The sequence below is a fragment of the Nannobrachium achirus genome (genome assembly GCF_963921795.1).
Source record: "Nannobrachium achirus genome assembly, chromosome: 24".
Classification (NCBI taxonomy): Eukaryota; Metazoa; Chordata; class Actinopteri; order Myctophiformes; family Myctophidae; genus Nannobrachium; species Nannobrachium achirus.
Window position 1 is genome coordinate 31056573 of NC_137831.1, and position 26061 is coordinate 31082633.

The window sequence follows — 26061 nt, forward strand, 5'->3', positions numbered from 1 at the left end:
CGCACTATGATAAAGCCTTTACTGTCTTGGTTTCGGAACGGCGTGTCTCCCCAAGTGAGTTTGGTCTGAGCAGCTTGCGGACAAGGTACTCGGTGTTGCTAAAAACGTCACTGTCGGTTTTCATGACGTACTGTCGCTGGCCCGCGGGCAATGCCTGGCCACCCAGTGCAGGCCCATCAGGTTCTTTGTGGTCAGGCTGTCGTGGGTGTCCAAAAAGTCCTGCTGGAGGCTATCGTGGTGCCTCAGAATCTCCCGGCAGCTCGCCTTCCTTCTTCTTCACCCCCAGCAGGAACAGCCACACGACCCGCAGGCCCGGAGCCCCCAGGCTTTCGTTGCCCCACATATGCCCCACATCCCATATAGCATTGCGGTGCGCTACCTCAGTGGTTCTCAACCTTTTCAGGCCGCAACCCCCAAAATAATCATATTATTTTGGGGGTCGCCCACCCTGACGAGCACTAAGAGTTGAGCCATTACATTTTGTACAACACAGATAGATAGATAGATACCTTTATTATCCCAAGGGGGAAATTCAGTAACACAGTTCTATTGCGAGCATGTAGATCAGTTATTTTCACAATTTCTGTCTCTAATATTCGACAATTTGGCCAATGTTTAATTTGTCATTCCCGTCAGTGCAGCTGACGCCTTGGACCAGAGCTAGGTCACAGACACCTATGCTTTTAGTGCTGATATAGGAGCCCCAGGCTTTTCTTTCTAATGCCTGGCGTTTATTTAGAATACCCCTTTTTAATGCACAGAGAGTTCCATGTAAAGTAGGAATGGTTACAATCTGGTCGTTTCTAAGCCTAAATGTAATAGTAATAGTCCATTCACAGAGTTAGAGCAAGTCCTTCATCAATCTTTGAGGTTTGTGAAGTACATTATTTAATCATTTATTATTCATCAAAATGTCATATCTTTAACACCCCAACTATCTTATAGAACAAACTCTTAAAGCCCCCTCCTTCTGGAGGAATTATTATTAAAGTCTCCCATTTTCAACATATCATCATCTTCATATGGAATTGGTCCTCACTAATGCTGGTGATAATATGGTACAATTTTTGTCTACTTGGTCAGTGTCTCAGAGGAGGGCTTTGGACAGTTCAGAAACATGCCTACCAGTGACATTATCATGGGTAATCCAAGCTGCACAATTCTTGTCATGCATTCTATTCCTGGAAGGTTGTTTTGCCATAATGGAAGCCATTGTTTTTTGTTTTGCTTTTTTACCATTTTATCATGAGCATTAGTGGGGAACAATAAAAGATACGTTGAAAATGGGTGAAGTCGTCGTTTAAGGTATAAGATATAAAAAATAAAAAATAAAAGTTGCCTTTTGAGGTGGACACGAACCACTGAAATGCATAAACTAACGCAAACCCTCAGGCAGAATGACATAGAGTATATCACACAGAAAAGAAGAAGGGAACTTAGTAACCCTGTTTTAATGGTAATATCCCAGAGGCTACATGTCCCTGACATTTTATTCCCAACATTAAAGTTTTGGCATACTGCTGTATATTATCAACAAAAAAAAAACTAAAACTAAAAAACAACCTAACACTAAATCTCGAAGTGTCAAGTCATCACTTCAAGTAGGATGACACGTAGGGTAAAAAAAAAAGAACCCCATTCAAGTCTTTTTTCTTTTATCTGTGGACTTGAGAGGTGAGGAGTTTGCCAGGGCAAGAACCCTGAGGTTCCGCACCACAAAGTTCCTCCGTTGGCTGGTGGCGGGTTTGAGCGCAGAGGTACTCCCAATGAAGGACCTGGCACTGGGCGGGGAGAAAAGCGGGGTGATCCCTCTCACCTCGTAGGTCCACTGCATGTTCGCCGTCTAGCCAAAAAACACAATCAAGCCACAGCTATATATTTGTTCAATTTATTTGGCTACGTGCAGTATTGACATCGTCGACTAAAACTATGCCGAAAAATGTTCGGTGACTACCTTTTTTCACTGACGAAAACAAAATGAAACTCTGTACGGTGCCAACTTGCGTCTTGTGCACAAGTAGGCCATGTATAACCTACTTGTGCACCATCAGAGCGCGCCATGAGGTGCGCTCACCATTGGCATCACCATTGGCGATGCCAGTGACATCACCACTGTGGCCTCACCAGGAATGCTGGTCCCTCATTGGCTGTTAATGATGATGTTGCCAGAAATGCTGGTCCCTGATTGGGCTAGGGGCTCAAACAGACACAGACACCAACATACCTACTGTACATACGCAGCCGAGCGCAGTACTCGTGTGCTCTGCTGGTGCAGGTAATAAAAACGAAGCTTTGATATCATACAATTTATATTATTGCGACCGAAGAATCCCTTTTATGCCCATATATGGAGTTCCCTGATGTCATCAATATTAATGATGCCCTGTTAGAGAGATCCCTGTGATGCCAGGGGGAACAAATCCCTTTTATGCCCATATATGGAGATATGGAGATCCCTGTGATGCCAGGGGAACAATCCCTTTTATGCCCATACATGAAGATCCCTGATGTCCATATCACTGTGGCGCGAACTCCCCTTTTATGCCCATATATGGAGATCCCTGATGTCCACAACCCGGATGTCCACAGTCCTGATGTCCACATCACTGTGGCGCGATCTCGTCCTTTAGGGCAAGGTCGCTTGTCGCCCTGAGGCGTCTTACTAGTTATAATATAAATGGTAAGACAGAATTCAGTCCCCAGTGGATTCCACAAGGCCATTATCATTCCATTCCATACCAGTCCACAAGGCCCAAGCTGGTATAAAAGGACATCGTTTCCCATGATGTAATTTCTTGTTTACCCGCCAAGTGAACCTGCTTTTTAGCTTTTTGGTCATGATTTACACACTGTTGTCACTCTTCACATGACATCCCAATACATATACAATACAATATATATACTATATATATACTATATACTATATATACTGTAATATAAATGATAAGACGGAATTCAGTTCTCACGACTCGCGTCAGTACAACCACACTTAAAATTTCCCAGAATTGCAAGTGTGGTTGCTTCACTTGACATCAAAACTTGACATCACAATATATAATGTACCGTATTTTCCGGACAATAAGGCGCACCGGACTATAAGGCGCACTGTCAATTAATGGTCTATTTTCGAACTGTTTTCACATATAAGGCGCACCGGACTATAAGGCGCACATAATAGACGCTACCGTTGCGTTATGCATCCAACAGATGGAGCTGTGCTTAAGGGAATTTCAATGTCAATGAATGATCCATATATAAGGCGCACTGGACTATAAGGCGCACCGTAGTTTTTTGAGAAAATTAAAGGCTTTTAAGTGCGCCTTATAGTCCGGAAAATACGGTACATGGTTGCTATAGGCAACACACTATTGTTCTAGGTCAGATAACCTATTGTCAGTTAAGTGAACCTGTTTTTTGTAAAGCTTTTGCAACCACACTTGAATTTCCCAGAATTGCACCTTTCTAGTTAAGATTATTATGATTAGTATTGTAGACAGTTCCACGTGTGAGGGGCATAGTAATGAAAGGCAGTCGTAACGCTCAGAATTAACAGTGGGGAATTAAAATTAAGTTTAAAAAGCAAGTCATCTTGTAAACGGGTACGGTGATTGCAAACTTTAAGCTTTGATAAGTGGTTAAGATAAGTAGGCAATCTATTAAGGAAGGCTTTGTAGATTAAAAAAACAGTGCAGTGCTGTTCTCTGCTAAAAAAAGAAGGTTATAAACCGAAGTGGTAGACTGCATCGGGTGGCTTTAGTGAGGAGGGAGCAGAGTGCATGTAAATAATATCGCCATAATCTACAACTTTAATTAACTGGTGAATTAACAAGCTTTGTTTCTATAAAGAAATGCTAATTTTGGTTTTTGTTGTTTTAAAAGACAGTTTGTCGTCTATCCATTATATCCAGGTATTTGCTGGGAACTCTTTCAATACGAGTCCCCTCTGTTATCGTGTTATGTTACCCATAGTTGGAGTAGCATTGTTTTCTTGAGAATACCTTCACAATTCTTGTCACTTTCTTACATTATTTGGTCCCGATATATATATTTATTTAGTTTTTACAGTATGTATTGAGAGTTTAAGAGGGTGAGGAGTCTAACTGTCTATCTATGTCTGTCTGTGCGAGGCCCCTGGGAGATGGTTTGCTGAGGTGGAGCACACCTCACCTACCATCAGCTCCCAGTACTTTCTGCACAACTTCTCTTACGTATTAGGCTCTCAATGTATTAAACAGAACCATTGTAATTGAAGGCGGCATAGTTTTCTAGGATTTGCCTCGATTTCTGGGCTTTTTGAGACCTCCTCCATCTTTGCCTCTGGTTACCATGTGCAACTTCCTGCTACTCAGATTCTGAGCTGGGCTGACTTCCGGCCCAGAGATATAATAGTTTCTTCACAGAAGTTCTTCTCGCCCCCCAAAAAAAAGAACTTCTGGGATTAGAGGCGGCATAGCTGAAAGGTTAAAGAGCCCGCCTTGGGAGCATGGGTCCCCAGTTGCCACTGGTTCGATGAAATGATAGTTACAGTTTCCTTTTTTCTTATCCTTCTTTCAATAAGGATTTTTCACTTGCTTTTTCTATCAGTGCCGCAGTGTGAGTTTGTATATCTGCAATTTATTTTAATAGTTAAAGCCAATCAAGTAATAATGTGTTCCAACCTGTTCAACCCCAGTGGAAAAGGGGCTATAGTGCGTTCATGCGCCCGTCGGCGAAACTCCTTACAGCGGCTATGCAAGTCGGTGTGTGTATTGTACCTGGACCAGCAGTCTGGCCGCGTGCTTCTTGCTGTACATGGTGGGGGTGAAGGACAGGGTGATCAGGGCTCCGGTGGAGCCCAGGGGAGGCAGCGTGCCGGAGGACGGGGTCACCCCGAACGCAGCGCCGCTGCCTGGGAGGAACGTGGCCGTGAAGCCCTCTTCAGACCTGGGACACACCAAACATTCCCATTATCAGGCACGTGCACACATACACATCAAAGGGGGCTTGAGCCCCTGCCCTTTTATCTGTCTGTAAGAAATTGCCCTCTCCATACCAGGAATGTAGTTGTTACTATGGTGAAAGAAATGCAAATGCCCTCTTTCCATGCCATACCTGAAGGCAGCATTCAAGAGAATTGCCTCGTCCAAACTCTCCTGAACTTGAATGCAGCATCTTATGTTGAAATAATTGCCCTCTCTAGAAATCAAGCATCGAAAATAGCCGACCTCCAAGCTCACAACGCGTCGCAGCACAACGCCTTGTGAGCTTGGAGGTCGGCTATTTTTTATATTTTCACCAAAAGGCCCTTTTAGAAATTTTCCTGCCCATTATAACCCATTCACTCCAGGAAAGCATCTGTATCATTTTAGATTTGAGCTGTTATCCTGTATAAGGCAACAGGTTTTAATGGATTAAAAACACCAGCAAACCTCATGAATACTGTTAAGTCAGGTTGCTGACATGCACTGCCCTTGTTGCAGTACCAGGGGAACCCAGAAGCACAGCTGGGAAACTCTGCTCTAACTACAGGCACAGTGATGGGCTCTGAATAAGCACAGCATGCATTTTAATGTATAATACCTCATTAATACAGTATGTTGTTGTTGTTTTTTTCTTTTCTTTTTTTCCCCTGAATTTTTACTAACATACTAAGTTTATGTTTCCTTTTGAGCGGTGCTCCTGGAAGAAGCTCCTACATCTGGCTTTGTCCGTTTGCACGCTCAGGGTCACATTGGCCAAGCTTTGCGGGACGCGAAGCGTGGCCTACATCTGGCCTCCATCTTGGCACAAAGCGCTCAAAGTTTGTTGTATGCCCAGGGACACATTGGCCAAGCTTCGTGGGACGCTCAATGAAATCAACTCGTAAATAGCACCGCTCACTTCACACTGGGTGTGATCTTGTTATTTAGTTTACAAATTTCTGGTGCTGTTGGGCGGAAACAAATATATAGCAGAGCTACTTTTTTTAGCTGTTTGGAAAACGTTTGGAAGATTTTGAAAATCGGATATCCAGGTTGGGTTTTATGAATATTTAACGATTGACAAGTATGAAGAAGACTCTGCGACCAAATTATAACTCCATTAGAACATTGATTTTCCATTTCCTGAAAATAACCGCTTGGACAAACAATGTTTCGACTTAAACTAACTGATATCTCTTGAGTCAAGTCATAGAGGATGACTACAAACTCAACTTCCATGAGAACTCAGTTCTAATACGAAGTGAATAGCTGGAGTAAAAGAGAGAATTAAATTGTGTGCATGCACTATATACACGCACAGCACACACACACACACACACACCTACCTGGTGGTGCTGGTCAGACGGAAGCCCACGGCAGAGGTCTTGCCCAATCCGACGGCAGAAATACGGATGACGTCATCCGCCTGCGGCTCCGTGGCAACGAGAGTGAGTGGAAACTTCCACAGTCCACCAGCCACAGACTGCACAACCAGGACCGCTGTGCACCTGCACGCACGCACACACGCACACGCACGCACGCACGCGCGCGCACGCACGCACGCACGCACGCACGCACGCACGCACGCACGCACGCACGCACGCACACACACACACACACACACACACACACACACACACACACACACACACACACACACACACACACACACACACACACACACACACACACACACACACACACACACACACACACACACACTCCTTAACGACTGCATTGCTACACAAATACCCCAGTTTTACAGGGAATACCTGCTTTATGGGAATTCATGTGTTTCTAGGTGATAATGTGACTATTTATCTTTTATATTATTATTTTTGGCATTTCTGCTTTGGGATGACATACAGCAAAAGAGCCTCTGGTTGGATTCAAACCCAGGCCAGCTGCGGGAAGGACTTTAGCCTTATTTATGTGGTACTGTACTGACACACCAGTGATCCAGTTTGCAATAAGTACAGGTGTACAGTAATGCTAAACGGATCAAACAAAAAAAGCCATGAAGGCTTGTTTCCATTGTGGTCCGGTGTATTCAATTCAACCAATCATATAACAGTGGGGGTAATTTCTTTAGGCAAGTTAGATAAAAGACTTGTCTAGGTCGTACTGCAGGTCCAGTTGCAAATTGCAAGGCATTCCACATTTTGGTGGCATAATCAATCAATCAATCCATCAAACAGACGTTATTTATAGAGCACATTTATATACAACCAATTATTACATTAAAAACAACATATTTAAGGAATATGGCCTACTGGCAAGCGCATACCACTTAGGCATTGCCACATAGGCATGAATGCCTGGCCTCGTCGCCGGTTCGACGACCTTTGCCGCGTGTCGCTCCCCATCTCTATCCCCATTTCCTGTCAGTCTACTGTCCTATCAATAAAGGCATGAAAGCCCCAAAACAAATCTTCAATCTATCAGGGGTCCCCAGCAAAAGTAGTTAATATAGCGTTTCAATCTTGGCATGCAATGTGATGTGAGTTCATGGTTCTTTGGTTGTGCCAAGGATTGACCCATAGACAACACAGCGGCTGGGCTATGTTGAAAGATTCAACTATTAACTCCCTTACAAAATGAGTGAACTATTGAGCCAGAAGGTTGACAAGTAACATAACACGGAAGCGATGGAAGAAGATTAAAACATCAATCAGTCTGATTCTTTGCATCGTTCTAGTTCATCTACTAAAAAGTGAGATATATCAGGGCTATTATCTCTTGTTTAGGAGAGAGCCATAACCATTCAAGCTTTTCATAACATGTTACAGGTGACAAAAACAAGGCCGGGGGGGGGAAACAAAAAACATTAAAAAAAAAAGAGAATTGTCTGTACAGAAACAGACACTATAATTTCAAGGCTATCCTCTATCCGTTTGAAATCTATCATGTTGCTGATATCATTCAGATGTTCTAATGTATCTCGAGGAGCGATCGTTTTCCATCGGCCTCATTTATCTTTGTCACGTCGCCGTTCGAACTAGGTTCCAGTTCATCTTGAAAACATTACGCCAAACTGTAATCTCCCTCTAAGGCGCGCGCGCGTGTGTGTGTGTGTGTGTGTGTGTGTGTGTGTGTGTGTGTGTGTGTGCGCGACGTGCGTGCGTGTGTGTGTGTGTGCGTGTGTTGGTTGTTTGTGTGTGTGTGTGTGTGCGTGTGTGTGTGTGTGTGCGTGGGTGTGGTAGGAGGAGGGGATAATGGAGGAAGCCATTAACTTCCCCCTCCCCTCTTCATTTCCTCACAGTGGAGTCATGGTTTCTCTGTGGTATCGATTGTGCCGGGGGCACGCCTCATTAATGGCCTCCCTCAAGATGACGCCGTCTGCCGGTGAAGGAGAGAGAGCGCCGTTTACTCAGCACCAACCGCATCGTGGCGGATCTCGGCGGGGAACTGGATTACGCGCAAATCTGATTAGTAACGACAATGATGATACTGTGCTGTGTTTTTAGAGCTAGAGTGAGCTAAAAAGAATCTGTGCACAGAACAATCTTTATCAATTCTTTAAGGCAGTGGTTCTAATGCCTCACCCCCTACACTTCCAAGTGCTTGTCACGGTGGGGGTCACCAGTTCACATATGATTAAAATGTATTTTTGCAAAGATCTAACCTGCTTGTGAATAGGGTGGCTTTTGTTGTTTTTGGCCTAGTCGGAATATGTTTGCAAAGTTTCACGGAAATTGCACGCAGCATTCATGATTTGAGGTCCTGCAAACATTGGAAGCCAATGTTAGCCAATCAGGATGGAATATGGAACATCCGTTGATCACACGACTATAGAGATACTGCGTACCGATTTGTGTGACGTTTGGAAAAAAAATGTATAGAAGTGATGTTTTGCAAAAATCGGCCATAGTGGCGCTATAACAGACCAATCTGAATAATTCGGGCAGAGGCTCTGAATTGGCATCCAGGAATTGTGTGAGGCAGCCAGGCACAGTTTGGCAGAAGGACGGAGGGACAGACACAAGGATGGACAGGATACAAAACATAGTCTCTGCCATTCTTTCGGCCCGGCTGAGATAAACAAAAGCGAGAGACACACAGACAGACAGAGATACAGAGAGAGAGGGAGAAGGAGAGACAGAGGGAGAGACAAATGATAAGTAATCAAGACAAATGAGTGCACTGTGTTCACTCTGTGACCATCCAGTGGAGACAAAGTGTATCAACACATCAACACAGTAGAGAGAGAGAGATACTTCTATGCTCTTATTGTTCGATTTGATGTCTCTGTGAGTGTTGTTTCCCTTGTGTGTGTGATTGATTCTCTGCCTTACGAGTCTGAGCTCAAGGTTTCTCCTATACTGTACTTATTGTCTATGTTGAGAAGCTCAGGTGGCACTGGCTGCTGCCATAGCACGGTGTGGGTGTTCACAATATTGGTTCCTTTGGAGTATAAACTGGCCAAGGACCCCAGTGATCACCAGAAGAAAAATAGCAGATTCACAAGCTTGCAGAGCTTGACAATACAAATGCTGCATAGCACGTGTCATGCTTTCATTTAGAGATCAGAAGTGTGTGTGTGTGTGTGTGTGTGTGTGTGTGTGTGTGTGTGTGTGTGTGTGTGTGTGCGTGCGTGCGTGCGTGCGTGCGTGCGTGCGTGCGTGCGTGTGTGAAAAAGAATTTTAGAAATCCTACGGAGGTACACGCCTCATACCACACTATCAGGTCTTAATGGGACATAGCCTACCGGGAGCGTGTCGCTGTTACTACATGTCATCTTTTCGACACCCGACTCTAACCCTCAACCTTAACCTCCGCGGAGCGAGTCGCTAACCCTCCGGTCGAAATGATGGGCGTTCGCAAAAGCGAGATTTCCCCCAGCCTACCTGTGTGGCGTGTGGGGGTTGAAGATCAGGTTCAGGTTGAGCGTTACGATGCCAGACTGGGGGTCTCTGGCGGCTGCCAGGACCCCCACAGACACGCAGCCCTCCACCTCCTCAGACCACGCTGCGTCTTCACAACGCACCTCACACAGGAAGTCCTCCAGCAGCACCTCCGACGCTGTCAGAGAAGAAGAGAGGCAAGCAACAAAGATGGGATGAGAGAAGCTCCATACTGTATACCAGGGGTTTTCAAAGTGGGTGACGGGGCACCCTGGGGTGCCGTGACAGCAGTCCAGGGGTGCCGCGAGATAACTTGATAATATTTGGAATTTATTTGGACATATTTACTATCATTTTAAACTTGAAGTACAAAGTTATTTTCAGTCAGTTCTAACCAAAATGGCTATTATCTCAAAGTTTTCCTCGCAACATAATCACTAAAATATCGTCACTGTCAGGCAGAAACCTTGTATCTCTAAGTTTCAAATGTATGTCTTTTGCCCTGCTTCATCATACAAGACCGTCGCACAAAACTAGTGAAAACAGCCGATCTACAAGCACACAACGCCTCGCAATGCGAGGCGTTGTGTGCTTGTAGATCTGCTGTTTTCACTAGTTTAGTACATTTTATAGAGACAAAAAGGTTTGGGAACCCCTGCTGTATACAACACATGCACGCACACACACATGTGTACTGTATGTGTATTGTATGTGTTCAAATGTGTATGTGAATATTTGAACAAATCTTAAATTTATATATCTACCGTATATATATCTAGAAAAAAAAGATCTAACTCAAATCTTTGCTGGAACAATAGCCTACTGGGCTTGACGTTACATTTTTGAGGCACGTTGTGCTTTGGACAAGTACATTTCCCACTCATTTGTCCAGGCACAAAAGTAAAAAAAATGACATTTCACAGTCATTTCTTGTGCTCCTATGCATGCAGACATTGAAATAGAATGAATAAAAAAGGACTGCTAACGACCCCCCTTGCTCCCTCCACCCTCCACTCCATAGTATGGGCGGTCCATAGTCTGCATAACAGCACAAAACTGCTATAAGCGTCACAGAAAAAGTGAAACCAAGAGCCACTTGTCCAACGGACAAGTACATTTTTAATTAGCTTGTCCGGAAGGATTTATTACTTGTTCCGGACAGCAGGACAAGCCTTAATGTCATGCCCTGGTTTTGAGATGGGTCCCAGTGGCCAAATTACATACCGGTTTACTTCTGTGGGTCCTGATATATGGTAGCAACATACCGGTATGTTTCTTTCAGAACAATTGGAAGGCATTCATAGAATTGGTCCAAACAAGATAGCTTCTTCTCATTTGTACAAGTGGAAGTAGAGAAGAACTGACACCAATGTCTGCACCATTAGCAGAAAGCATGATACTGTCAGACAAGAAACTGGGCTTGCCTTATTTTAAGAGAATTGTGCTAGTAGTTAGGCTGTATCTGGGACAAGCCTGGAGCACTTTAAAAAAATAGCTTTATTCTTTTTAGTATTTACTTTATAGGTTCTGCCTGCGATCTTGACATTTTGTACTTTTATAGCCATTGTTTTCTGGCTTGAAGCGAGCCCACAATTGTTTCGAAGGAACAATATTTTTCTAGTTATTGATAGTTCCTCCCTAAGTCTTTGAATACATTGACCCAATTCTATAAATCTCTTCGAAAATCCTTCTTCGAAATCAGCGGTTGTCAGCGATGTCAAGGACCCCCAAAATTACATGTATTTGGCCGCGGACCCCCATTTATGTTGTTCCAGGGAGCCCCCAGAAGCAGAGATTTGAGTTACAAAAATTGCTTTGAAAATTATATATTCAAAGATTTGCACACATGTTCACGATTTTTCAAAAAAGAAATAGCAGATCTAGAAGCTCGCAGCGCAGCACTCGGTGCCGCGCTGTGAGCTTGTATATCTGCTATTTTTCAATAGCTAAAGTATAAAATAATTCCAGCAACTTGTCATGATTTCAAACGTGGATGGCGCCCCACCTTGTTGCCCGCTCCGGGCCTGGTTCCCTGGCACACATCCGGTGAGCTGAACATCCAGCCTCTCCTCCAGACGGCGGCCGGTGTCGCACTGCAGCGTGCCCAGCTGGGAGGCCTGGCCGGGGGCCTCGGTAGGAACCCCGCGGATGGGATACACCCATGCGATGGCCGACTGCTCCTCATGCTCCTTCTCTGACCTGATGAGAGGTAACATTAAAGGTGATACACCTTTAATACACCATGCATTTAAAAAGTATTTATGTCATATTGTTTATGTCCATGACGCCAGCGACGGCAGCAAATCTGGACAGCCTGTTTTGAGAACCTGTGGGATGCTTTTAACCTCGGCCTTCCCAAAACCAGAGAAAGACACAATGGTCAGAAATGGGACTTTGTGAGGATAGAAGGTGCTAGTGGGACCCCAAAAAAAGGTTTTAAAATAGGAAAAGTGAAATTTCATGGTGTATCACCTTTAAGTTATACTGTGTGGGCTGTTCATGAGTGCCCTAGAGCAGTGGTGTTTCTTAATACCACTGCTCCTACAACATAACCATCAGGTATTATGATTATACTTGGAGGAAGATATTATTTTTTTTTTTTCAAAAAAGTGTACAGAAAGTGTTAAAATTATGTTTTTGTGGGGTCATTAACTCATTCTGTGCCAATCACGAGTATACACGTGATATATTAGCGCATCCCACAGTGCCAATCACGTGTATACTCGTGATTAAAAAAAAAAAAAAAAAAATTTTTGATTTTTTTTTTTTTGGACCCCATCAAAACTAGTGAACATGATTTCAATCGCGATTTTGCATGTTTAACCCCCATACAACCCCCATACAACTCAGGTAGCAGACCTCCAAGCTCACAACAGTGTAAAACATAATGGCTATTATCTCAAGAATGCCTGAACGGATTTCCAATCGGATTTTTTTGTTTGAAAGCTGTGAACAAACTGCACAAACCCACAACAATGCAATCCAGGATTGCATTGGATTTTTTAGAGCTCATTCTTCTCTGTTTTTTTCCCATGCATGAGGTGTGCAAGGTTTAATCATGGCTAAGTTGACGAAAATAAGGCTTTTAAAATGCTTGGTAGCCAATAGCTAACTTCAAGCTAACTTCATCCTCTTCCTGTACATGCACAAAGGAAAGTGTTTAGGCAAGTCATGGCTGCAGGGCTTCTGCATATACCAGCATATCTCTATGGGATTGTCTGTGGCACACTTGGCCCCCTCTAGTGGTGAAAGGGTGGCATTAAATGAGTTAAGTATACCTGGTTTTCAGGTGGGTGGTGACCCAGCTGAGGTTAACCACACCCACAGTGTTGTTGAATGGTAAAAAAAAAAGGGGATCAGGTGATTTTATGATGTCGTTATATCAGTGTATTGGGCCTTTTGACTCAGAGCTTTTCAGCTTTCAGGAAGCAACCAAAAATACACAGGCCAGGGACATATTTGCATATTATATCCCCAGCTAAAATATGACTATTTTGGAGGTCGCGGCCTGGAAATGTTGAGAACCACTGCTCTAAACCAGAGGTCTTGAAAAGGGAGTCCTGGACCCCCAGGGGTCCTTAGAGATACTGCAGGGGGGCCACCAAATCTTTGCGTGATTTTTTTTTTTTACATTAACCACTTGAATCCTAGCAACCCTATTCTGGGGGGAACATTAGCCGAAAATAGCAGATCTACAAAGCGACACATGAGCTTGCAGATCAGCTATTTTCTGCAAAGAGGTTTGGTGTACAGTGGGAAAAGAGAGCATACCAAGTACTGAGCCAAAGGTCAAGTTTACAAAGTATTGAGAGTTTAAGTCATTCAATGTCAGAAAACACACATTTAACATGAGTCCTTGGCCTGAAAAACGCTGAAGAAACCTTCTCTACACTTTGACGTAGGCCTAATGCATTACGTGAAACCACATTTTCTTTTGTATGGCTTGTACAAGGCTAATGTAAAGGACTAGTGTCAGAGACCAATAGCGATCAATTTGTGTGTGTGTGTGTGTGTGCTATAAGTAGCAAAATATGATACCATGCACAACATCCATTTGCAACCATGCCAGAACTCTATCCAAAGCCACTTCATTGTTCCCACACTGAGATATAACATTTCTAAAATGGAGAAAATGGATTAAATATCAATCACTTTAATCTAGTGGCTACGTGCTAATGGCCTGAGCCGAAGTTACACAATAATGCGATGACGGTAATTTAAACACCTTACTGTGTGGCATCTGCATCCTATATGTTATTTTAGTGTTAGTTTATAATTATCATCTAGTTTCAAAACAGCAGAAGCAATGTCAAAGTGTGTGTGTGTGTGTGTGTGTGTGTGTGTGTGTGTGTGTGTGTGTGTGTGTGTGTGTGTGCGTGCGTGCGTGCGTGCGTGCGTGCGTGCGTGCTTGCGTACGTGCGTGCGTGCGTGCTTGCGCGCGCACGCGCGTGCAAGGGTGTGCGTGTGTGTGTGTGTGTGTGTTCCCAAACAGCCACTCTACATTCTGAGCTAAAACCGCCCCCATATTCTTCCACCGAGACATTTAGACCCTGGCATCAGGTAGGACACCTAATTGGTTGACAAGTAGCACTGACTGAGGCTCATAAGCACAATACTGTATCTCCCCTGACCAAAGAAGGGTCCTGACCTACAGTAGTGATAGATTATAGCCCGGTAAACCATCCCGGTCGCATGAATTAATTCAGTCTTCTGCAGACCAGCGTGGGTGGGTGTTACGCAGAAAGAATAAAATAAAATAAAATGGAAGAGCCAATCAGCATCTTTTGAATATCAGTTTTAGTCAGTTGATTTTGTCCAAAGAAATTTTTGGCGGGCCTGAATGCCTGATTTGACACTTGCTGAAAATAATCGATCTACAAGCTATTTTCAGAGCGCAACACAAGAGCCTAACCAAACATAACATGACTTGTCTTTTAGTTCTACTGGCTCTCTTCTCCACAAGTCCCCCCCTAACATTTTGGTCTAGTTTTTATCTGTTGACGAAATCGTCAAAATACTGTAATTAGCATTAGATTTAGTCATCATAGCTTATTTTTTAATTTTTTTTCGGCAGCGAAAAAAGGCAGTCGACAAACATTTCTCATCATCACGCACGCACACACACGCACACACCTCTTATCTGTGCCCATGTTGGACGTGGCATGGCTGTCCAGGGTGAGGCAGAGCCAGGCGCGCTGCAGGCTCATGGTGTCGGGAGCAAAGACCACGGGCACGTCCAGACTGGCACCCGCAGCCACACGCACGCCTACGGCACATGTGTCACACAACATGAGGGCGTTTTCACATTTTCACAATGCATTTATGCATCATTAGACATGTCTTTGGAGAGAGAATCGCCTGCTTGGTCAGTCACAACAGCCATTAAAGACAGCTTAAGAGTCATCCATTTCCCATAGAAATGTGAAACATAAGCAAAGTCTGAGTTTGGTCTGAGCTTTAACTGCTTTTGAGTAAACGCGACAGGGTTGGAATACTGAGCTCTTGATGTAAAATGCATACAATATGATACACACAATGCTCAACTGTGCCTTGTTTTCGACAGGGGAGCTTTTCTAGCGTGACTATGTGTTCCAGTGTCTTTGGTGGGTCCCGGGTCCACTCTGCATGGCTCGCATCTGCTGCGTTTTAATGAGACTGGATAACAGGGTGAGAGTCTACTGTAACTGTCTCACTTGGGGTCCAACACAGAACCCTTTTGTCAGACGTACTCATAAAACTCTTGAGAGTGAAACATTTTTGCGCCTCCCCCAAAAGTGCTTCAACCAATATACAATATTAATGACTATGGACTTATTTCAATTCGGGTTTTCACTCCTTGCAACAAAGTTTGATAGGCCCAAAGCTCTGTTTTACTGACTGGAATTAAAAAAAGTGCCGCTTGGCGTCTCTGGTTTTATTAAACATTTAAAACGGAGTACGATAAATCTATTGGGGCAAGAATGGAGGCAGTCTCGAAGCTCTGAAGTAAATCTTTAAAAAAACTAAAAACTTGTTTTCATTATGAGAAGTTTTGGAGAGTTCCATTGAGATTTTATCCATAATGTGAATTGCATATTGTATTGTTGTAACGTGCGTTTTGTCAAATGTAACCACATATTTGAATTTACATAGTGTGCAAAACAGCTTTGAGTTTGTAATATTCTTTTGACTTTGTTAGATTATGTTAGATAGACAAGTGTAATGCTAATTCTGGGCTCATATTTCATTTTGATTGATTATGACAGGACAGGTTAAGTTTCACATGTTCTAAGAACTCATGACACGTACAGTAGCCTATGCATTTACATTTCATGTATATTCACTTTCAGTGAATCTCTAACAACCTTTTTCTTTTCCATGCACAAGGCTAATTAATCAGGTGCCTAAGGTTTCATGTATCATTTTCAATTAAAGCTTCAAAGTATGTTTAACACCTAGAAAAAGCCGCGGCAGAACCCTCTGAACAGAGGTAGCGCCGAAGAAATAAGCCATTTATTTACAAACATGTTTTAAAAAAACAAAGCCCACATGATAACAACACGTAATGGAGTGCTCGATACAGCGTACATATTCATCCTGCAGAGGTCGGCGATCTTACTTTGGCGAGGCGGAGGGGAGATCAATTCCATTCGTTTACGTGCGGCGAAGCAGGGAAAGGAGCGATAGAGAAGCGGCGCCCGAACATGATTGAGACCGCGATCCACGAACAGAGACAAAGAGCAGCCATGTTGTGTGCCCTTCTTGTCGAGTTTCAACAACGTGGAGAGTAGGAGGCCACTCCTAGCCACCCATCCATCCAGAATGTGAGTCAACGGCGCGGCCTGCTGGATACTACGAGCATCACACCCAGTCCCAGAAAATGACTGAGAGAGGATATTAACCGTTTCAGATGGCTCCAAAATGACACAGAGAAGAATGGCCGATGTTTTTTTTTTTGATTATTATCATTTATATCAAAAGTCCGGGAATAGACGTGTGGCTGATTGGACCAAGTAGGAAGTCCGAGGGAGTACGGTCAGGCTTAGAAGGTGTTAAGGTACAAATCCAGGGTTTGGCACCAACTAGCATCGCCAGTCTTGGTTTATTGCTGCCCTAGGGAATTTAGCTCAGTAAGAGAAAAGTTTTCACTTGTGAACAACGTTTTATCTTTTGTGTTCTGCCTCATCTTTCACCTTAAAAACCAATTTAGGCCTAGAATTATTGAATGCTTTAACTATTGAAAAATAGCAGATATACAAGCTCACAGTGCGGCACCGAGTGCCGCGCTGCAAGCTTGTAGATCTGCTATTTTAAAAAAACAAAATTTTGTTTTGCCAGTCTTTGAATATATCTTGCAAATCAAATATTTGCTTCTGGGGGGTCCCTGGAACTAAATATTTTGAGATGGGAGTCTGCGGGGGTCCTTGACAAGAAAAAGTTTGAGAACCACTGATTTAGAGGAAGGATTAAGTCGGGTCAAAGATCGGGTCAAAGATATTCAAAGACACATTTCGAAAATAGAGATCTACAAGCTCGCAGCGTGGCACTCGGTGCCGCGCTGTGAGCTTGTATATCTGCTATTTTTCAATAGTTAAAGCATAAAATAATGGTTAAAGTGGTTCAAATCAAACGCGACGCGGGCGCGTTGCCCGGTCTTAAGGGTGTAATGACGAACAGACCTTGAGTGCGTCGAAGAGGGACCCAGAACACTCCTTTGTCCCCGGATGGTTCTTGTCTGCTCGGGGCACCACTCGGGTCCTCATCTGAGACGTGAAAACCAGCATTAAACATTTTTGGATTGATTGATTGAATACTTTATTAGTCAAACATGTAAACAGCGTGTGTTAACGTCAGACATTAGGGCTAAAAGCATAACACAATAAAACGGACATGCCTGGGGACTTATTTCCGTTGGGGTGGTATGTATTCCATGAATCAAGCATAACAATAACAGAATAAGTAGTCAGTCAGGTATGAGGGTATTAGTCAGGTATGAGAGTTTTAACTCATTTAGTGCTCCTGAAATTAATGGATTAAAATGTCCAGCGTGCCTCCCGCAGGCTGCATCCACGACCGTTGTCTTATTTTGAAGGCCAGAAGTCCATAGCGTAAACACTTCCGGTTTGACGTCATCGCGTCATTCACAGGAAGCGGTCATCGTCAACATGTGGTTGTGTAATGGCGGATCGGTGCTTTTCAACATGTGTTATATAAGCGAGAATCTACTGCCATCCTCCCTTTAAAAGTGTTGTTTTGAGATAATGGACATTAAAGATGAGATTCCCCGTCTGCCTCAATGTTATGGGATTACTATTTTGTGCTCGTGGATCAGTGATGATGATGAATCGGCGAGGGCGATCGTGTCAGGACCTTCCGCGCACCAACAGGTAATAGAGTACCGCCGTTAGAGTACTTTTCACGAGTATACTCGGGATCGGCAGCATGTGCTACTCGAGTATTTTTCACGAGTATTCTCGGGATCGGCGCTAATTGAGTTAAGTGTGTAACTTTGATGCATGGGCGCGCGTGTGTGTGAATGAGATTGGAGCGCACGTGACCTGTGAGCGTTATGTCGACCAGGGCCGGCTGTTCGGTGGGGTTCGTGAAGGTAACGATGACCGAGCCGTGAGAGCCAATCACAGAGGAGACGCTGACTGGCTCCTCCCTCTCTGGCATCAGGCCACGCCCACTCAGCAGGAAACACCATTCCTTTAACTTGGAAAGAAACCGTGCGAAAAAGGCAGAATGCATGGAAGAGAGAGAGAGGGAGACAAAGAGAAAGAAACAGAAGGAGAGAGGAGGTCTGTCAGTCAGTGTATTGAGTTCGCAAGATAAATAAGCGACTAGGTCTATGAAAACAAGCCCAAAAGAACCAACTATGCCACATGAGCATCGGATATTTGAAAAAAAAGCATTTATATATATATATATATATATATATATATATATATATATATATATATATATATATATAACCCTAACCCTATATATATATATATACATATTTCTTTTCACATTTTAACAACAGAAATCTAGTAGGGGGGGGTCACAAAATATCTTTAGATCGGGAGTTTGTGGTCAAACACAAATTCATTTGGGCGTTCTTGGCATGACCATGTTTGAGAACCACTGGTTTAAACAACTTTAGGAAGCAAGCCCAAATAAGCAACTACACGTAGTCACAGTACCAATATTTAGCGACTTTACAGAAAAAAAACAAGCCCAAAGCTTCTAAGAACAGTATGCCTCTGAATGCAAAGCTTTATTTAGGCCAATGCAGCGTGTTTTATACGTATCGGTTCAAATACATTAAAGCATGTGTATACATGCGATGAGGGCATTAGGGCAGATACGGTTGATTAATGCGATAAGGTTTCCCAATAAACATTGTGTTTGTGTGTGTGTGTGCGTGTGTGCGTGCGTGCGTGCGTGCGTGCGTGCGTGCGTGCGTGCGTGCGTGCGCGTACCTGGGGGCATGTGAAAGTGATCCGTGCACTGTGGTTTCTCTCTCCCAACGCAGACGGACTAAATCGTACACCGAGCTGTACAGCGGAGTGGGGTGCCACTGTGACCTAGAACACACGTGCATGGCCATCAATATCAATGCACACACACACACACACACACACACACACACACACACACACACACACACACACACACACACACACACACACACACACACACACACGCAAAATGTACAGAGAGGACACAGCTATTAATGGCAAAGAGGAGAGGAACTGCGGAGAATCACAGCGTGAACAGAAAGACTAATCTCCCATTGCTATGAAGCCGCCATGCAGGCATCTCCACTATAGAGGGTATGCGCATGCATGAAGTGAATGGCATATCGAGTGGCAAATCGAGTGGCAAAGTGAATGGCAAAGTGAGTTAAACATCATTTAATGCAATCAGATATGACTTTTCTGTTTGGATGTATGGGCTGTCAAGGCCAGAAAGTAGTGTTTTGCCACTCAGTAGGCGTTCCCGCATAATTTCCAGGTATGATGATGATGTCACACGCATACACTCTATACTATAGGACAAGAGTTCAGGGAAAGGCCTTCAGGGACAAAAAGAGAGAAAGTAAAAAGTGTATAGGCTTAAAACACAGTAGAATGATAATGACAATATTTATTATATGTGTCCCAGCACCCCCAGCAGCTAGTCATCTCGGGGACTGTCATTATTCCCTGTAGCCAAAATGATTTTTTTTTTTTTTTTTGCTCTTTTTTTTTTAATGCCACAACAGCATCTCATAATATCTAGGCTACATTTCACTTAAACGCCAGAGCTTAACTCTGCATGTAAATAAGACTTTTTTTAATTAATGTGAGAGATCGGTACATAATTCTGTTAGTCCTCCCAGTTTATATTAGCTAAAATGCTAACTAGCCAGCCTTTGTTAGCCGTTTGTAGCCAAATGCGGTAATATCGGGACTCCATTACTTAGCGAAGCAACCCACAGTATTTATCCCATTAATTTAATGCCACGTGTGTTCCAAATGAACAATTATTAACCACGTAATGTATGATTTTGTGTATTATTATTTATTATTCTTCCGCCGTTCTTCCGCTGTTTCTTCTTCTACGCTGGTGAAATGATCCGTTCCTGCCTGGAGGCGTCTGTGACGTATGCGTTTGTCTTCTGTGAAGCTCCGGTGCGGAAGCTTCCTTTGTCACTGAGTTAGCTTAGCATTGAATAGATCAGTGTCGTCCTAAACTATCTAATTCTAACGTTCAGGGTGTTTGTTTTTTTGGACAATAAATTGACAGCCAAGAAAACATGGATGGAATGCAATCGTTCACTCGCCGTCGGAAAGTTGACTTTAGAGTAGACTATTCTGGTTGACTGGCTATGAGTGGCTAACGGCTAACGCTAGCTAGCGTTAGCTAGCGCTAGCTGCAGCGCTAGCTGCAGGCTATAAACAAATAAAACGTGACCCAACTCTATTGTTGCTCTCTTCTACAAGCTCACAACGCGAGGCGGTTAAGCCTGTAGATTGTGTTTTATTATCAGGTCAAATAATCCTTCTGACTGAGTTACACAAACACTGATTATGCTACATTTAGCACAGTTAGCCCTGTTGCACACGTAATACATTCACTTCAACCTCGTGTTGAGCAGTTAATCCTATTTGCTACGTACGTCTACAAAAACCTTCATATTTCAAAGATAACGTGCTTACTGAAGTCTCACAGATGTCACAGTATGGTACGCTCAAGCAGAATTACCCGTATCTTTCGTATTGTTTAATAAACTGCATTTTAATCCGATCAGATGCCATTTTCTGTTGTTTTTCAGCCATGCGACCCCATCGGTTGCGAGGTGTACTGCACTTAGATACATTAATACCTTTTTAAGGAAACGACGACCGATCGGATTAAAATGCTCCTCATTAAATAATACGATCATTACGGGACATTCTGCTGGAGCGTACCCTATGGTGACATCTGTGAGCCTTCACTAAGCAATTTATCTTTGTAATCTGACCGTTTGTGTAGACGTATGTAGCAAATTGGTTAAACTGCTTCACGGTTGGCGCACTGTAGCGTCTTTACATTTAGCCCAATAATGCTTGAGATGCTGTTGTGGCATTATCTTTTTAGAGAGCAATAACTAAAGTTTAAAACATACATAAACCACTTTAGCCCTATGTTATACCAAGGCTATTTGAAAATAGACGATCTACAAGCTCACAACGCATTGCGGTGCGACGCGTTGTGAGCTTGTAGATCTGCTATTTTCAAACATTTTGTACTTTTACTTTTGGTACTTTAAGTACATTTGGATACCAATACTTTTGTACTTTTACTCAAGTACATTTTTTATTCTGGACTTTTACTTGTAACAGAGTGATTCTACATTGCAGAATTGATACTTTACTTTATTATAAAATGTTGGTACTTTTTCCACCACTGTGTAAACGTTTGTGTTCTCATGCCAATAAAGCTTCTTTAAATTGAAGATTGAATTGAAGATTGCTCCCCATGTGGCGGAGTCAGGTCATTGCAGGTTAGAAATTTATTTAAAACTTGAATATCTCAAAAGTACTATTTCAGCATGGCATCATTCTATAAGCCATATCTTCAAAACTGTTGGGTCAATCTCCACAACCAATATATCATTTTGTAGCTATGATCCCCAGCTTTCAAATGAAATGAAAAAATGAAAATGAAAAAAATTGCAATGACTGGCTCCTGGGGAGATTGGGACACATATATATATATTTTTTTTTTCTTTTTTTTTTACAAAAAATGTATCCCACGTTTTTGTAACCCATTTTTTTCACCCAGTGTCAGTGTCACCCAGTGTCAGTCTAATGTAATCCTGGGCACTACTCTCCTTCTGCCAACCTGTGGAGAGCAAGGGACTGAGCTCATGCAAACTCCTCACAGAAAGGCCCTTTCCCCAACCCCACCTAGGGTATGGGCACTGATGGCGCGGGGAAGAGAACACGCCCCCAGCGTCCCCTACAGGAATCAAACCCAGGACCTTCTAGTTGTGCGGCAACAGCACTACCGACTGTGCCAATGTATCCCCCAGAAAAGATGTATTACTAATACATGTATCATTATTTATTAAAAAAAAGTACAGCCTGAAATCTAACCATACTGAGTTTACAGTTTTTTTGGGAGGAGAAATTACTGATCCTGAGGAAGTCCAAGGCCGAATCTCGGATAGAGCAGAGAGAGGAAGGGAACTACTACTGTCAGTAGAATTGGAGAGCAGGGAGAGCAGCCTCAAGCTAACACAGAGGAAAAAAACATTCCCACAGTGGACGGGGCGGCACTCGAACCATTGGGGCCAGGACTGCTTCGACGGAACAGGACCTGAAGATCCGGAGGGCACTTGACTGTGTGGAAATTACTAAGAATGGCCCTGGGTGTCACATGGACGGACCACATCAGAAATGTGGACGTCTAGGGGGACCTACAGTACCACGGGTCACAGACAAAGTCAGAGATAGCCCCATATAGAACCTCACCCGTCACTGAATACTGTTGTGCTCCGAGATGAGGTCCTATAAATGTACCCCAGCGCTGGCCCGGACCGCCTCCACGTCGAGTTGGAAGACACGCGACTATCCAAAAAGTAAAGGTAGTTCCGAGCTCCTACTGTACATAAAACATGCACCACGGCGTTGGGAAACCGGTTTAAATCGCTTATTTAGTCTAATTAAATTCAGAAAAGCCCCTGGCGTAGTCTCGCGTGGCCAGACTGTTGCCTAACGTGATTTGCAAATGCTCCCTGGCTACGCGAGACTACAGTACTGGCAAAGCTTTATTTAGGCCAATGCAGCGTGTTTATACGTATCGGTTCAAATACATTAAAGCATGTACATGCGATGAGGGCATTAGGGCAGATACGGTTGATTAATGCGATATTCCCAATAAACATTGTGTGTTTGTGTGTGTGTGTGTGTGTGTGTGTGTGTGTGTGTGTGTGTGTGTGTGTGTGTGGGCACTTACAGTGTGTGTTGCATCCATCTCCAGTGTGTAGTTCCTGGGATTGCTGTTGTTTACAGACAGCTCCAGTCTCTCTGCTGTAGGGTTGACCAGGGAAATGGTCTGCCTGATCCATCTGACACACACACACACGCACACGCACACGCACACGCACGCACGCAAGCACGCACGCACGCACGCACGCACGCACGCACGCACGCACGCACGCACACACACAGGCATGCACACACAGAGCATAAGATGTACATTAAGACATTGTACACTAGTACAATGACATGCTTGGTCAATTCTAACCAAATAGATAATGGAATGTCTAGGAGATAGATTGAGAGAGACAGACAGACAGACAGACAGACGGATAGAAAACGCACGAAAACGCAAAAAGTATGTTTTTGGGGGGGGGGGGGGGGGGGGGGTTGAACTATCCCTTTAAGACCACTTATATAGAGTTTAGAGTCGGTTGGTAAATGCAGGCAAGTCACAATGCCCTGTGGCGTGTGTGTGTGTGTGTGTGTGTGTGTGTGTGTGTGTGTGTGTGTGTGTGTGTGTGTGTGTGTGTGTGTGTGTGTGTGTGTGTGTGTACGTGTGTCTGTGTGTCTGTGTCTCTGTCAAACCCTTCCCACAGGAATCAGTTAGTGATGTTGTTTAGGCTGAGTGTGCATCTTCTCCACGCAGCTGGATAGTCCATCTCGTCTCACCCAGCCATAATAAAGCTGTACAAACCCCAGTGTGTGTGTGTGTGTGTGTGTGTGTGTGTGTGTGTGTGTGTGTGTGTGTGTGTGTGTGTGTGTGTGTGTGTGTGTGTGTGTGTGTGTGCACATACTTGCCCAGCTGACAGTGCACTTGAGGTAATGTGGTGACTGGAGGGGGAACGGCATGGAGCTCCAACTGGTACCAGAACTCCTCCATTGACTCCGATTGGAACAGCACACTGACGCACGCATGCACACACACGCACAAGCAAGCACACACACACACACACACACACGCACACGCACACGCACGCGCACGCGCATGCGCACGCACACACACACACACACACACACACACACACACACACACACACACACACACACACACACACACACACAATAAAGCAAACTTTAACAGTAAAACAGATAATAGTTCTGAGCCCTTGTTTGAAGCTATTGTAAAATATCAGCAAAAACTAGAAATGACAAAAGTCATTATATATCAGGTTGTACTTGTCATTGTCTTTAGCATAACAAAGCAAAATAATAAGGACGACACCTACTCTCTCTCCTTCATTGCGGGACATTACATGACTGTGGAGATAGGGTCAAAAAAAAACATTCTCTCTCTCCTTCATTGCGGGACATTACATGACTGTGGAGATAGGGTCAACAAAAACAGAAAGTGAATGAGGAAACAAGCAGCTTATAGTTCGTTCCTGGAGTAAGTGTGTTATCTCTGCTGTGCACAGGGGGATCGTTAGTTATGAAGTAATAAACTGTGCTCAATCCATGGTCCTTTTCAGACACTTTTTATACACAACGCAAAAGTACATGTGTGTTTGTTTGGTCCTGTGTGTGTGTGTGTGCGTGCGTGCGTGCGTGTCGCTGTTTCCACTGTTATCTTCGGGGTGGGCGGGGTGCTCCACCATGTGCATTGCAATCCCTTTATATTATTCCTGTGCTCGGTGACAAACATCGAGTTGGAATGATCTACAGCAGTGGTTCTCAAACTTTGAAATTTGAAGGTCTCCCCTTAACTCTGACAGTATACATATTACCGTTTCATAATGTTAAGATGTTGTTCAGGGACGTGCTGGGCCCCTGATTCAGCCCGGGAAAAGGAGTTGGAGAGGCCCTCATTGTGCGCTATAGAGAGAGATCTCTCTCCATAGCGCTGCTGCTACACAAAGATTTGCCATTTCAGATCATGACAAGTGACAAGCCAGTGGGCCAATTATTGTACATGAGTTATATTTCGTCGTTGTCGGGTGGAAACCTTGTATGTCCAAAACCGTTTGTTTTGTATTTATCATTTTAAAAATGATTTAAACTCGCGGTGCGAGGCGTTGTGTGCTTGTAGATCGGCTGTTTTCACTACTTTTGTGCGACAGCCTTGTATGATGAAGCAGGGCTTTGCTTTGCGAAAAAGATTTATAAATTTGAAACTAGGTTTCTGTCCGACAGTAACGATTAACTTTGTTGGCCGCCCAGCCCCCAAAATGGAACGAAGGCCGACATTTTATTTTTATTTTTTTTCCTAATGGCCGGCCTGGACAGGCCGAGAATGAACCGGCCGTTCGGGAGTTGTCCCGCTTTTCCCAATGGCCAGCACGTCCCTGATGTTGTTGCAGTGATAGTGTTGCAGGAGTTACAGTGGCCATCTGGGAATGGGAAGGTTCCCAGTTTGATCGCCGGCTCCTCCAAGCTTCTGTGCTAAGGTGTCCCAGAGCAAAGACACTGAACCCCTAATTGCTCCCTGTGCACCCTCTAGGGCTGCACACACTGCTTTTAATAGAGGAGGTTAAATTCAGAATAATAATTTCCCCACGGGGATCACTACAAAATACCTTACTGGGTGGCTAAGTGTAAATGTGTGGTGGAAAGAGATGGACAAGATAAAGAAGGAATGCACTCCCCAAAACATCAGAGATGCCCCCCTCAACATCGCTTTCCCCAGCTAACTCCACTTTACTCTTTTTACCCCCCTTCATTACACCGTTTTTTATTCCTTAGCCTTTTCTTAGCGTTTCCCCTCCTAATAAAGTTGTTTTTCTTTGTTGTTTTCTCACAGCCCTTGTGTAAACCGTCCTTGCGTAGTCAGAAAAGCTGTATATATATGTGAGATATTATTAT

The 26061-nt window shown here is 43.8% G+C and overlaps 1 protein-coding gene across 1 annotated transcript in view; it reads right to left on the reverse strand.

The window, feature by feature from the left end:
* Positions 1 to 1639: 1639 nt before the first annotated feature.
* Positions 1640 to 26061, reverse strand: part of LOC308280214 (cilia and flagella-associated protein 47-like) — a gene marked incomplete at both ends in the record, with an annotated part of 113812 nt that continues 89390 nt past the window's right edge. The window contains 11 exons of the mRNA XM_080720476.1: positions 1640 to 1843; positions 4755 to 4923; positions 6287 to 6448; positions 9788 to 9962; positions 11790 to 11983; positions 14918 to 15050; positions 17443 to 17526; positions 18322 to 18478; positions 19231 to 19335; positions 23237 to 23348; positions 24057 to 24164. Coding sequence (XP_080576602.1) covers positions 1640 to 1843; positions 4755 to 4923; positions 6287 to 6448; positions 9788 to 9962; positions 11790 to 11983; positions 14918 to 15050; positions 17443 to 17526; positions 18322 to 18478; positions 19231 to 19335; positions 23237 to 23348; positions 24057 to 24164 — 1603 coding nt within the window. The remainder of the gene's footprint in view (positions 1844 to 4754; positions 4924 to 6286; positions 6449 to 9787; positions 9963 to 11789; positions 11984 to 14917; positions 15051 to 17442; positions 17527 to 18321; positions 18479 to 19230; positions 19336 to 23236; positions 23349 to 24056; positions 24165 to 26061) is intronic.